The sequence below is a fragment of the Bidens hawaiensis genome, unplaced genomic scaffold (genome assembly GCF_021521415.1).
Source record: "Bidens hawaiensis isolate Kalapana, Puna unplaced genomic scaffold, B.hawaiensis_p1.1 tig00011729_1, whole genome shotgun sequence".
In the NCBI taxonomy this organism is placed as follows: domain Eukaryota; kingdom Viridiplantae; phylum Streptophyta; class Magnoliopsida; order Asterales; family Asteraceae; genus Bidens; species Bidens hawaiensis.
Genome location: NW_027491927.1, coordinates 752,968 through 765,208, shown reverse-complemented (window position 1 = coordinate 765,208; position 12,241 = coordinate 752,968). Strand labels below are relative to the sequence as shown.

The window sequence follows — 12,241 nt, the reverse complement described above, 5'->3', positions numbered from 1 at the left end:
ATATGAGTTATTACCTTCATGTCATTTCCATTAAATATTTATTTATTAAATTAATCTCAGTCATTCAAATCTAAGATCAATGGACTGAATTTCTTCTCATTTTTGTTGTCCTTTGTATTTTAACTTTACCCTTATATAGATTTGGATAGAGGTTTGGACTATAGAGTTCCATATCCATATAATTACAATAAAAATCACTAGCTTTTCTCATTAATGTTTAATTAAATAATATTTTTTGTTTTATATTTTATCAATATCCTTTCTTTCTCACCCACTCACAACGACTTTAAAAAAATATAAAATTATAAGATATAAACAATATAACCTCAAAATTTAACTTTCTCGTATAACGTTTTATTTTATGTGTCTATATTATATTGTCTAGGGCTGTTAATTCTTGACACGACCCGAAACCCGAAACGAAAATATATAAGTTTTGGGTCGCCTGACACCACCCGTTTTCTTGGACATGTCAACCCGAACTCGGCCCGTTAAAAAATGGATTGACTTGTTAACTAATTTAACAATTTTAGAGAGGTTGATGTTTTGATTTTAAGGATAAGAAATGTTAATTTTATAGTTAAATACTTTGATTTATAATTTTTCATATATTTATTAACATTTTCATATATTTTTTAATTTTTTATCCGCTCTTCACTTCTAGTATTTTTATATTTTATTTTATTAGTTGTAACCGTTTATTCTCTTATAATTTTCATTTGTTTGTTCTTATCTTGTGCAAAATACGTGAACCTAAGTTTTTTAATTAGGAATAAGAGATAAATACATAAAAACAACTAGATCTATCACAAATTATTAAAATGTTTTATATGAATAAGAGTAATTGATTGTTTAGGTAATTATTAAGCTACTAAGTATTACTTGTATTCGTAAATGAACGTAAAATGGGTGACCTGAAACACGACACGAATTTAAATGGGTAGACACAACACGAATAAACAAATGGATCGGGGTTGGGTTGAAGAATCTCAACACTCCCACCCGTCAACCTAAAACCTAGCAATCTGTCAACCCGACATGATGGACACCCTTAATTAATAGGGAAAATTCCCTAAATGACCCATTTGAAGAAAGAGAAAATTTAAATAACCCATTAATAATCAATGTTCCCAAAATGGACCAACAAATTTGGACTGGAGCGACGAGATTTAAAAAGATTTGAATCTATTCTGCTCCGTCCAAATTTAAAGTGAATCCCATCTTTCCCGTCCAAATTTTAAATAATTTCGGCTTTTCCGTCCAAATTTTAAATAATTTCGTCTTTCTCGTCCAAATTTTTAGAAAACTTTTTTGTCCTTTTCACTAACATTTTTTCTCTCTCCTTTAACCTCTCTCTTCATTTTTTTCCTTCATCTTTATCATCATCATATTTTCTTCTTTATCACCGGCAATAAAAAGAAACCCATTAACGAAAAAAGGTTAACTTCGAAGATTTCTCGTTGTTGATCGACATTTATTACTATGATTTCTGTAACAATGATGAAGATGACGAAATTGATGATGAAACCACTCCGTGTTTATCGAAATCTTTCTCCACGGATAAGTCGGAAACTAGAAATCGTCGGATATGATAAATAAAAAGAAGAATAAGAAGAAGATGATGATGAAAAAAAGAAGAGAGAGGTTGAAGAAGGAGAGAGAAAAAGTGTTATAGAAAATAACAAAAAAAAGTTTCTAAAAATTTAGACCGGAAAGACAAAATTATTTAAAATTTGGAGAGGCAAAGACGGATTCAATTTAAATTTAGAACGGAAAAACAGATTAAATTTAAATCAGACGGATTCAAATCTTTTTAAATCTTGTCTTTTTTCTCAAATGGGTCATTTAGGTATTTTCCCTAATTGACACCCTTAATATTGTCCCTATTAATTTCATTTTGACTCCTCCAAACAAACAGCCCGAAAACAAAGAAAGTGTGTAACCTGGAAATCATCAAGCAAGGGTTTGATCGAACGAGAGATGGTGAATACGTCAGTGGTAAACACATACCCTTTATCAAGCTACTCTTTCGGCACCAAAGAACCCAAAATGGAGAAAGACACCTCTGTTGCTGATCGTCTTGCTCGTATGAAACTCAAGTACGCTTTTTTTTTTTTTGTAATATTATTATTGGGTTTCTTTGTTCTAGTGTTTTTTTTGTGTGTGTGATTACGGATCAATCAAATGTTTAGTTCTCGTGCGTTCTTTGGGTTTAAGTTTCGGGTTTCATAACTTTATGTTTAGAATTGAAACCTGACCCAAATTTCTAATGGTCTTTTCGGGTTTCGAATATCTAAGAAGACCATAAAAAAATAAGAAAGATGTTTATCATGTTTAGTTTTCAAAATTAGGGATGTTCTTCCAGTTAAAGTTTCAGGTTTTACGGGGTTTATGCTTTTAAATCTAGAACCGAAACCCACCCTAAATTTATCACGGTTTTTTTGGGTGGGTTAATCAGGTTTCGACAGAACTCGTTGGGTTCTAGTCGGGCAGTGGGGTAGGGACTAGGGATTAAGTGGTTTGGAATTTATATGTAATTTTATCAAATACACATATATATACATACCATATTTTACATATTAAAATTTCAATTTTGATTGATTTTGACGGAATAGCGATTAATTGACAACTAGTCTAGGTGCAATTTTTACAACCTCGGTTTCGTGTATCTAAATAAACAAAGAAAGTTTGAAACATACTCGTCTTCACTTGTAAATTAAATAACCAAACAATTACTTTTAGCAAAATTAATCTAAACATGGATGTGATATTCGAGGTTTTGAAGGGTCAAAAGTTGGATGTTTATATAATAATTGAATATATATTTGATTATTTTGACTTTGGGGGATTAATAGTGTCGCGTTGGGGGTTGAAATGTTTAACCCGAGTCCAAGCCATTCTTTTTTTTTGTGTATAAAACATCAACCCTAACGCCTAATCCAAACACACTTAAATAGTGTACCTATACGAACTGTTTAGCTCATTTGTCTAAGCGTGTCAAATGGGTTAGCGGGTTGGTGGGTAATGAGCAAGTTGTAAACGTGCTAATCGGATTGATTGGTTTGTAAAATGGATTAAACAGGTTAGTGGGCCAACCAGTTTAACTAAACGGGTTATACAGGCTACATGACAACCTGAATCGACCCGTTTTTTAAAAGGATTAGATATGCATGATTTCCTGCAAAATCAAAACCTGATTATTTTCGTATTGTGTCAGAAATTGCCACCCTATATTATCTGATTATTTAGTTCTACGATCAAAATTTAAAATGCTAAAAGTTAAAGTTTTTGTTTAAGAAAAATGAAGGAAGAATGAATTAAGTTTGAATTAGTGTAATCCTGTTGGGATCTATCGGGATGTGGAGAATGAGATTAATGACCGGATTTTTTGTCTTCATGATATTCATATAGATATTATAGTTGAAAGTTGTTATAACATGTAACTCATGATTTAATTATAAGACCCTGGCTTTGTGATTTTTTGTTATTATATTGGTTGTATAAAGGCGATGAAGTGAATAAACGTTTTGGTTATGCAGCTATATGAAGGAAGGTATGAGGACCAGTGTTGAAGCAATCTTACTGGTAAGTTATGATTGTGCATTTTGATGTATTTTCTTATTGTTGTGTTTATCATTCCTGTGTTTACTGCGGGATAAATGGTTTGATTTGTTGACTGATAGACTGAGTATTGACTTATAGTCACTGTCTCCTTATTTCAAGCAAATTATCAGTCTTGCAAAAATACTAAAAGTAAAAGAGAAAGAGAACACAACACATTATATGGGGTGTGCATCGTTGGTTTTAGTTCGTTTTTTTTTCGGTTTTGCTATTTGGGTTTGAAAATTTTGATAAAAAGGCTCAAAATAGTGAAATTTAGGCCTGAAACGGATTAATTGATTGTTTCACATTTGGACCTAAAAGTTTTGGGCTACATCATTCATTAATTCCTTATAAATTACTTAAAGTTGTTTTTTTTCCAGTTCCAATCGGTTTGGTTCAGTTTTTTTGGTTTTCGTTTGATCGCAAAACGAAAGTGAACTGAAAAATCTGTTTTTAAAAAACGTAAAACCAAACTCTTGGTCTTTATTGGATTTGGTTATCTTAGTTAGTCTGGTCGCGGTTCGCTTATTTCGGTTTCTTGCACACCTCTAAATAATAAGAATGAATAATAAGGGACAAAATTTGCAAAGTATTATGGTGTTAGTTTTTATTTTCTCATTTTCAGTAGGTTTCTTGCACACCTCTACATAATAAGAATGGATTTTTTGTTTTGTGTAAACCATTATATCAATCTTTGTATAATTTTATATATGTAACTCATGTTTTAAAATGTTTCATGAACTTGCAGGTGCAAGAGCATAATCATCCTCATATTCTACTTCTGCAAATCGGAAACACGTTCTGTAAACTTCCTGGTGGTCGACTGAAGCCTGGAGAAAACGGTATTGCATTTCACTCAATTATAATTGACCATATATAAATCTATTTATGCAAAATTGACTCGTGTATATTTATTTCCAATTGTTTTTTGCAGAAATTGAAGGGTTGAAAAGAAAATTGTCAAGCAAACTTGCTGCTAATTCCCCTAATATGCAACCTAACTGGCAGGTTTGTTAGTTTTACTGAATTTTTTGTTCTCATGTTCTTGTTATGAAAAAAATTTATTTCATTTTGCAAGCGGAAGCCTAAGATTTGTGAACCATTATCGTAACCTAAATGCAATGAAATGAGGCAATGTTGTCGTTTTCTTTTTCATGATTTGAGTGAAACCTGATGAAATGGTAAACTTAGGGGTGTAAACAAGCCAAACTCGAGCTCTTGTGATCTTGAGGACTTGAGCTTGGCTCAGTTAACTTACAAGAGCTCAAGCTTGGCTCATTTCAAGCTCTATATCTGAAGCTTAGGCTCGTGAGTAGTTTTTGAAGCTTGAGTTTGGCACGCTTTGCTCATTTAACTTACAAGAACCCGAGTTCGGCTTGTTTCGAGGTCTTTTTCTTAAGCTCAAGTTGGGCTCGTGTGTAGCAGCGTTTCAGGCTTGAGTTCCGCTCGGGCTTGGTTTATTTATTTCTTGTTAGTTGTTTTTGCCCTGCTTGCGGTGCGCGCATATAATGTATATATGTGTGAACCCTCGGGTGAGCAAAAGTAAAATTGCACTAGTTTTGACGTTATTTTACTAATCTCGTGAAAATAACGTTAAAAGTGATGGAAGGTTAATCAGGCATCATGTGGTGGCGTTGATAGCCGAAAGACAAGGGTACATGCACCAATCAACCGGCGTCCCAATGATTGAGTGCTATGTGCCTTATGTCCAAGGCTTGATGCAAAACTACTATCGAGCCGGGGGTCTCACCGGAAGCAGCCTCTCTATCCCCATGGGGTAGAGGTAAGGCTGTCTACATCTTACCCTCCTCAGACCCTACCATAGCTTTGCTATTGGTGGGATATACTGAGAACGATGATGATGATGATTTATGTTTTTGATTTTGGTATCTATATCTACAATAAAATATATTTTGTCATGTTATCTTATATTTAGGTATAATAATAGTTTTTTTAAATGTTAGATTGTTAACTGAAATATATATAAATAATAGGTTCGTTTAGGTTTGTGAGCTTACTCAAGCTCGTTTTTTAAATGAGCTTCTTTTAAGGCTCGTGTTTGGTTCGAGCTCGTTTAAGCCAGGGTCGGTTCGAGCTTTTTAGCAAGTCAATCCCATGGAGCTCACGAGCGGACTGGTTCGGCTCGTTTGTATCACTAATAGAAGTACTGCAAATATGTGACTACAATGTTTACAGAAAGTCTTGCCTCAAGTTGATATTATCATAATATTTTTGTTAATTATGTGCCCACTATACATCGGTTCGTGATTTTGCAGATTGGGGAGTGTGTGGCTGTATGGTGGAGGCCAAACTTTGAAACTATCATGTACCCATATTGCCCTCCACACATCTCAAAACCCAAGGTTTGTTTAATTATGTACATATAAATCTTATTATACAAAACATTTCTTTTCAATTTATTTATATATATATATTGATTCAGGAATGCAAGAAACTTTATGTCGTACACTTATCGGAAAGAGAGTACTTCGCCGTGCCCAAAAATCTCAAACTTCTTGCTGTACCACTCTTTGAGCTGTATGATAATGTTCAGGTACATATTATTATTAGTCTTTATAAGATTTTGTAGACGGGTAACATTATTAATTAAAATTTTTAATGTTAATATATGGTAAATTTGATTTATGTGCAGAGGTATGGACCGGTAATTTCAACCATTCCTCAACAGCTCTCGAGATTTCAGTTCAACATGATTTCCTCATGAATATATGTCAACCGATTCAAGCATTTGAGTTCAAAAGTTTAGATTTTGGTAACAAACTTTTATTAAAAGTCATCTTATTTACATAACTTGATTTGAAGGTTAAATTTAGTCTTTTAACTTTGGCAGTATGTTGTACTTGTTTGTGGTAGAGATGGTTAATTTCAGCCTATTGACTATTTTGGGTTGTATTTTATTTACTTGAGTTGTTATACATTGTTTTTGGTTGGACTACTTTTAGTTGTATTTTATTTACTTAAGATGTTATTCATTGTTTTTGTTGGACTATTTTTGGTTGTATTTTATTTGTAACATAAGCAACTATGTTTTTCTCATTCCATCTATGATCAAAATGATTGGACGACAATAAATAAGATATTTGTTTTATTTTAAAATGGTTATTATTATTACTATTATTTATTTAGCGTATTTTTACACAATGGAAAGTTTGGCTAAAATACAACAAATTTATGGATAAATCCAAGATCATGTTGTAAGATTATAGCACAGGGAATTAAGAAAATTTTCTTATAAAAGGTCTAGAATTACCATTCGGCGTTTAGTCTAGTGGTGTGGTGCTAAGGTGTTATCGTAATTGTTATAATAAGCCATAGAAAAGTGTGTAAGTTATCATTAAAAATTTAGTAGCAAGATGTTAGCTAAAATAGAAACTAGCATAAAGTAAGTTAATAGAATTTAACAACGTATAGTTACATCATTCAAACTTTATCACGATAGACAATTTCCTAGAATTTGAATGATATCATTTATTAGACAACGTGTTATGGTTTTTAAATAAGATGCGATCCCATGCCATCTCACCATTTGGAGCCTCACACATCATTACACCCACGTTAACTGGAATCTCAAAACGAAACATCATTTAACTAGAATTTTCAAAACCAAACACCCGTTTAACTGGAATCGTCAAAACTAAACGCTCGTTCAATTAGAATCATCAAAACTAATTGCACGTTTATAAGTCGTGTGACGGATACCAGACTACCAGTGACATGCATACATTGCAGTGATACTTTTATAATTTAACTTTATCAACATTAATTTTATTATACACCTTGGCGCGGTTCACCAGTGGCGGGTACCAAACTAACCATGGCGTGATTCACGTATATTGTGATTTATGACTATGAGTTAAATTGTCCTAACATGTTCATAACGAATAACACATAATTACTTTCATCATGTTTAAATTGGGTACTTGTATTCTAATTTTTATATAGTTATTTTCTTCTCATGTCACCTTTATTCTTCTTGACTTTGAAAATGGTTAATTGGACATTCCGTGAAGAAATCCATGCTTGATGTAAACTTTAGTTGCTTCTCATGGGAATCCATGAGCATACTTATCTTTTAGTTATAAATTTCTTTTAATCATGACAAAAATCTAATACTCATGAAACCCGTCAATACTTGCTTGCTTTTACTCTGTTCATTTAATTGAAGAATTTGCTTCCTGCACATTCGTTCTTAGTCCAATCCCCAAGGCAGCGAATGTCCAATTCATTGAGCCCGATGAACACGGCAATAACATTCTCGGGTTGAATTGTTAGGATTTGTGAAGGCTTTTGGACTTTCGGTTTGAGACGACAAGATAGAGCATTGGGCCGGGTTTAATTATTTTATTAAAATCCCGTTTATTATTCCTTGTTGACTAAGTTACATACCCTAGTCCAACTCTATTTATATATGTGGTATGTAATTGTAATCAACACGTAAGCAATGATAACTTAGTCGCAGCCTGTAGATTTAGGTCTCCGCTAGGATTAAACCACACAAAATTCTTATGACGTGTTTATCGTTTATATTTTTATGGTTTTCTACGTGTTTAATCGTATGTGCATTGTGTGTTGCCACTTCCACAATACCACTTTGTTTTGAAACGGATCCCTTTAAAGTGGTTTGTTCCATGTGGCATCTCATACAAAATAGAATCCCTATATCCACTTAGTTATTAGTGAAGTATACATTCCATATTGTTTCACTTTTGCGTAACTTATTAAATCTTCGAATCATGTGTTCTTGCTTTGTCCATACGTTAAGGAGGCGCGCGTCTTTGTTGAGTGAAACTGGTTTCTCTCAAAGCCCATCCGTAAATCATCTCTTGGCTGGTTATACATTGGCCTTATCGTGTAAAGGCGGAAAAAAATCTACGGTTCACAATTATGTATTCTACGCGCTGGTCAATTTGGTTAGCTCGTAATGCTATTGCCTTCAATAAGGCTACATATGTAGATCCCTAATCCAAGACAACATAAGTCATTAAAACATTATGAATAGTAAACTTAAGAATTTCACATTCTCAAAATACTAATTCAGTATCGGAAATGACTAAAATAGTCTATTTGACCAACCACATTTCTTAACTATCCCCCTAACTATACAAATACCCAAAATGACCATTCCAAGAACGGTTAGACCGACCGTTTAAATCTGCAGTCCGACGATTTATGGAACCAACAAGATCTTGAAACTTGTCCTCAAAACAACAAGATCTGCCATCTTACTAATCTATTATGTTGGTTGATTGATCTATTCCGCCGACCCTTTGTTTTAAAAATTAATCATTTTCAGAAATATCCGACCGAATAGATTAGTTGGCTGACAGATTAGATCAATCGGTTGATGGAATTCATCAGTCGGCCAACATAATAGATCGGCAAGATATATATGACAAATCTTGTTGTTTTGAGAACACGTGTCAAGATTACATAAATCGTCGGACGACAGATATAAACGACCGGTCGACCGTTCTTAAAATGACCATTTTAGTTGTAGAATTGACGTACTAGCTAAGAAATATGGTTGGTTGATGGGCCATTTTGATCTTTGTCCCTGCATTAGCTGCTTGTTGCTACGGTTATGATATATAAATGTTGCTATTTACAAAGAAGTGCTACTTTATTGTTTATTTAATTTGCTATCATAAAATTTGGGAGGCAAGAAAACATGCTACGAATATTATATACTCCATATAGGGACATAGTCCTCATGGACATACAATAATGATCGGTTTGACTCTTTGACCACATTAAAATCTTCTGGCGGGTCCCACCTTTGAAAGTATATTTGTTTGTAACTTTGTATGACTTCATTGACTTGCGTCCTACTATTCAAATGCCAAATATAGACAAAAAGTAAAAAAGGGGAGATTTATTTGTAGAAAAATATTATATTCACAAGTAATTAAATTGTTATGATCAGTCTAATAAACTAAACTGAACGTTAGTGTTACATGTTTAGTTACAAGGTAAAGAATAAAGCAATATTGAGGGGGGGGGGGGGGGAGATATTTACATAAAGCGATCGCTCTGCTCTCGAGATAAATAAACGAGAAGAAAGAAAAAGAAATGAAATATACGAGAGAAAAGAAAGTGAGGGACAAAATATATTATTTGACTTAATGTTTCCAAGTTTGAAATAAATGAAAGAATGGGTCCAGTTCCTTTATGCCCAGCCGGCTAGGTTGTACGTTGATGATAACTGTATAGGGGCTACTACTGGGGTTCAGCAGGGAGACCCCCTTGGCCCCCTCCTCTTTGCCTTAGCATTACACCCTCTTGTTCTCCGGGTACAAAATGACTGTAACCTCCCATTTCATGCTTGGTACTTGGATGATGGGACTATTATTGGTGGTGCCAACGAAGTCGCTAAAGCCCTAGACATTATCAACTCGGAAGGGCCATCATTGGGGCTGCAACTTAATATTAAGAAAACCGAGGTTTTTTGGCCAACGTGTAACGGGGTGAAAGTCAAAGATGGGCTCTTCCCTAGTGGGATTGGTAGACCAGAGAGAGGGGTAAAGCTCCTTGGAGGGGCTGTTAGTCGAGATCCCTACTTTATTAAGGAGTTGGCGAGGCGGAGAGCATCTCGTGCGGTTGATCTTATGAAACTCTTGCCTTGCCTTAGGGATCCCCAGAGCGAACTCCTCCTGCTTAGGTCTTGCATGGGGGTTGCTAAGTTGCTTTTTGGGTTACGAACCTGCCACCCCCATATGATGGATGATGCGGTATCCTGTTTTGATAAGGGGCTACGAGAAGCCATCGAAGACATAGTTGTATGTGGAGGCCCGTTCTTTGGTGATCTTCAGTGGCGACTTGCATCTTTACCGATGCGCTTAGGGGGTTTAGGCCTTCTTTCGGCTCATGATGTCGGGGTTTACGCTTTTGTAGCGTCGAGGGCTCAGTCTTGGAAGCTACAGAATTACATCTTAAGGAACAGCGGAGTTGTCGACCTGGACCCAGACTACGTGCAGGCCCTGGAACGCCTAAATGGCGCTCTCCCAGACTTTGACATTGGCGGTTTCTCTAATATGGACACCGCCCCACCAAAGCCTCAAAAAACTTTGGCGAATGCCCTTTTTGGAAAAATCGCTCAGAGCCTGGGAGAAGTTTTTGGATTGTCCCCCCGACAGAAGGCGGTTTTTGAATGCTTACAAGGTCCTCATGCCCAAGATTTTCTGACCGTTATCCCGATTGATGGCTTGGGCCAAAGCATGTCTGCGGTCGAGTATAGGGCCATTCTTAAGTACCGTTTGATGGTCCCAATGTACCCCGAAGACGAAACATGTCCGATCTGCCGTAAGGCCTGCCTGGATAAATTCGGAGAGCATGCGGTTCATTGTAAGGAGATGCCTGGGTTCAAATACCGACATGATTGGGTGCGGGACGTTCTTTGGGACATCTTAAGGCGAGCTGGGATATCAGCTAAAAAGGAAGCCCCCGTAAACTTCCTTACAGACCCCACGGAAGGGAGATCCACTCTACGACCGGCAGATTTGCTCGTCTTTGGTTGGGCCGGGGGAAAACACGCTTGTGTTGACCTCACAGGGGTATCTCCCTTAGCTGGTTTGAGGGATAATGGGTTTGTAGCCGGGCAAGCAATAAAAAGGGCTGAAACGAAGAAGGTGGAGAAACATGCTAAAGCCTGCGAAGAGAACCAACATGTTTTTGTCCCTCTGGCTTTTGATACATTTGGCTCCTTGGCACCGGAAGCTATCCGTTTTCTAACCAGGGTCCAAAAGGTTGTGCATAGCAATGTGTCGACTCCAAAGGGGCAGGGGTATGTCTTTAGCAGGTTAGGGTTTGCAATTCAGAAAGGGGTGGCGGCGCAGCTTGTTGCCCGCCTACCTGCTATATTGATGTAATATCTATGTTTCATCAGTAGAAATAAAATCTTTATAATTCTGTTTTAATATAACTTGAAAGATTAGGGGCCAAAAAAAAAAAAAAAAATGAAAGAATTTGAAAGACATTAGGAACCGATTTTACTCTCTCTCCAAATCCATTCATATTAGAAGGAAAGTTTGGAGGGAACTTATTAAAAGTTTTCATTTTTTTTCTTTCGATTAAAAATTTGGGAACGCAACGTTAAAGTTAAAGAAAAATAACATGTTAAAATAGAAAGTCGTAATCACTTGCCTTCTTTCTTTACTGACCTACCGGCTCTTGAGATTCGATTAGCTACTCTAGTCACTGTGACCAATCCAATTTGAATTGTATAAATGATGCCAAAAACATAAATACTTGGTATTTTAGATTTGCCTATTTCTTTACTTCATTGTAAGAGATGATGTAATTAATCTAATATAACTTATACATATTAAAGTATAGAGTAATTTATGACAATAAAATTAAGATGTTGATTTAAAAGTTACTGTATAATATACTTATTAATTATGAATTATGAACATCTACTTAAAAAAAATTGGTGTAGTTATGATATCAATGAATTTAGGGTAATACATAAAACATATGCACTTGATTTTAACTTTAAAATAAATTGACGTAGTTGTCATGATATCTATGAATTTACGGTAACATGGCAAGGTCTCCTACATGCTGGCCATTGAAATAACTCATGATAAGTATGGGTTCAAATTGTCATTTTCAAAGAAGA

General features: G+C 35.2%; 1 protein-coding gene across 1 annotated transcript; it reads left to right on the top strand.

Annotated features, from left to right (window-relative positions):
- Nucleotides 1–1,949: 1,949 nt before the first annotated feature.
- On the top strand, nucleotides 1,950–6,579 carry LOC143538810 (pre-mRNA cleavage factor Im 25 kDa subunit 2-like). The gene is made up of 7 exons (XM_077032275.1): nucleotides 1,950–2,099; nucleotides 3,540–3,585; nucleotides 4,352–4,445; nucleotides 4,538–4,611; nucleotides 5,880–5,966; nucleotides 6,047–6,157; nucleotides 6,257–6,579. The coding sequence occupies exons 1-7, from the start codon at nucleotides 1,981–1,983 to the stop codon at nucleotides 6,326–6,328; spliced, it is 603 nt and encodes a 200-aa protein (XP_076888390.1). The 5' UTR covers nucleotides 1,950–1,980; the 3' UTR covers nucleotides 6,329–6,579.
- Nucleotides 6,580–12,241: the final 5,662 nt, after the last annotated feature.

Bases quoted from the DNA above. Each gene is read 5' to 3' on its own strand.
- LOC143538810 (XM_077032275.1), top strand. From the start codon at position 1,981: ATGGTGAATACGTCAGTGGTAAACACATACCCTTTATCAAGCTACTCT. The intron at 4,446-4,537 runs GTATTGCATTTC...TGTTTTTTGCAG, and splicing joins ACTGAAGCCTGGAGAAAACG to AAATTGAAGGGTTGAAAAGA. The intron at 4,612-5,879 runs GTTTGTTAGTTT...GTGATTTTGCAG, and splicing joins ATATGCAACCTAACTGGCAG to ATTGGGGAGTGTGTGGCTGT.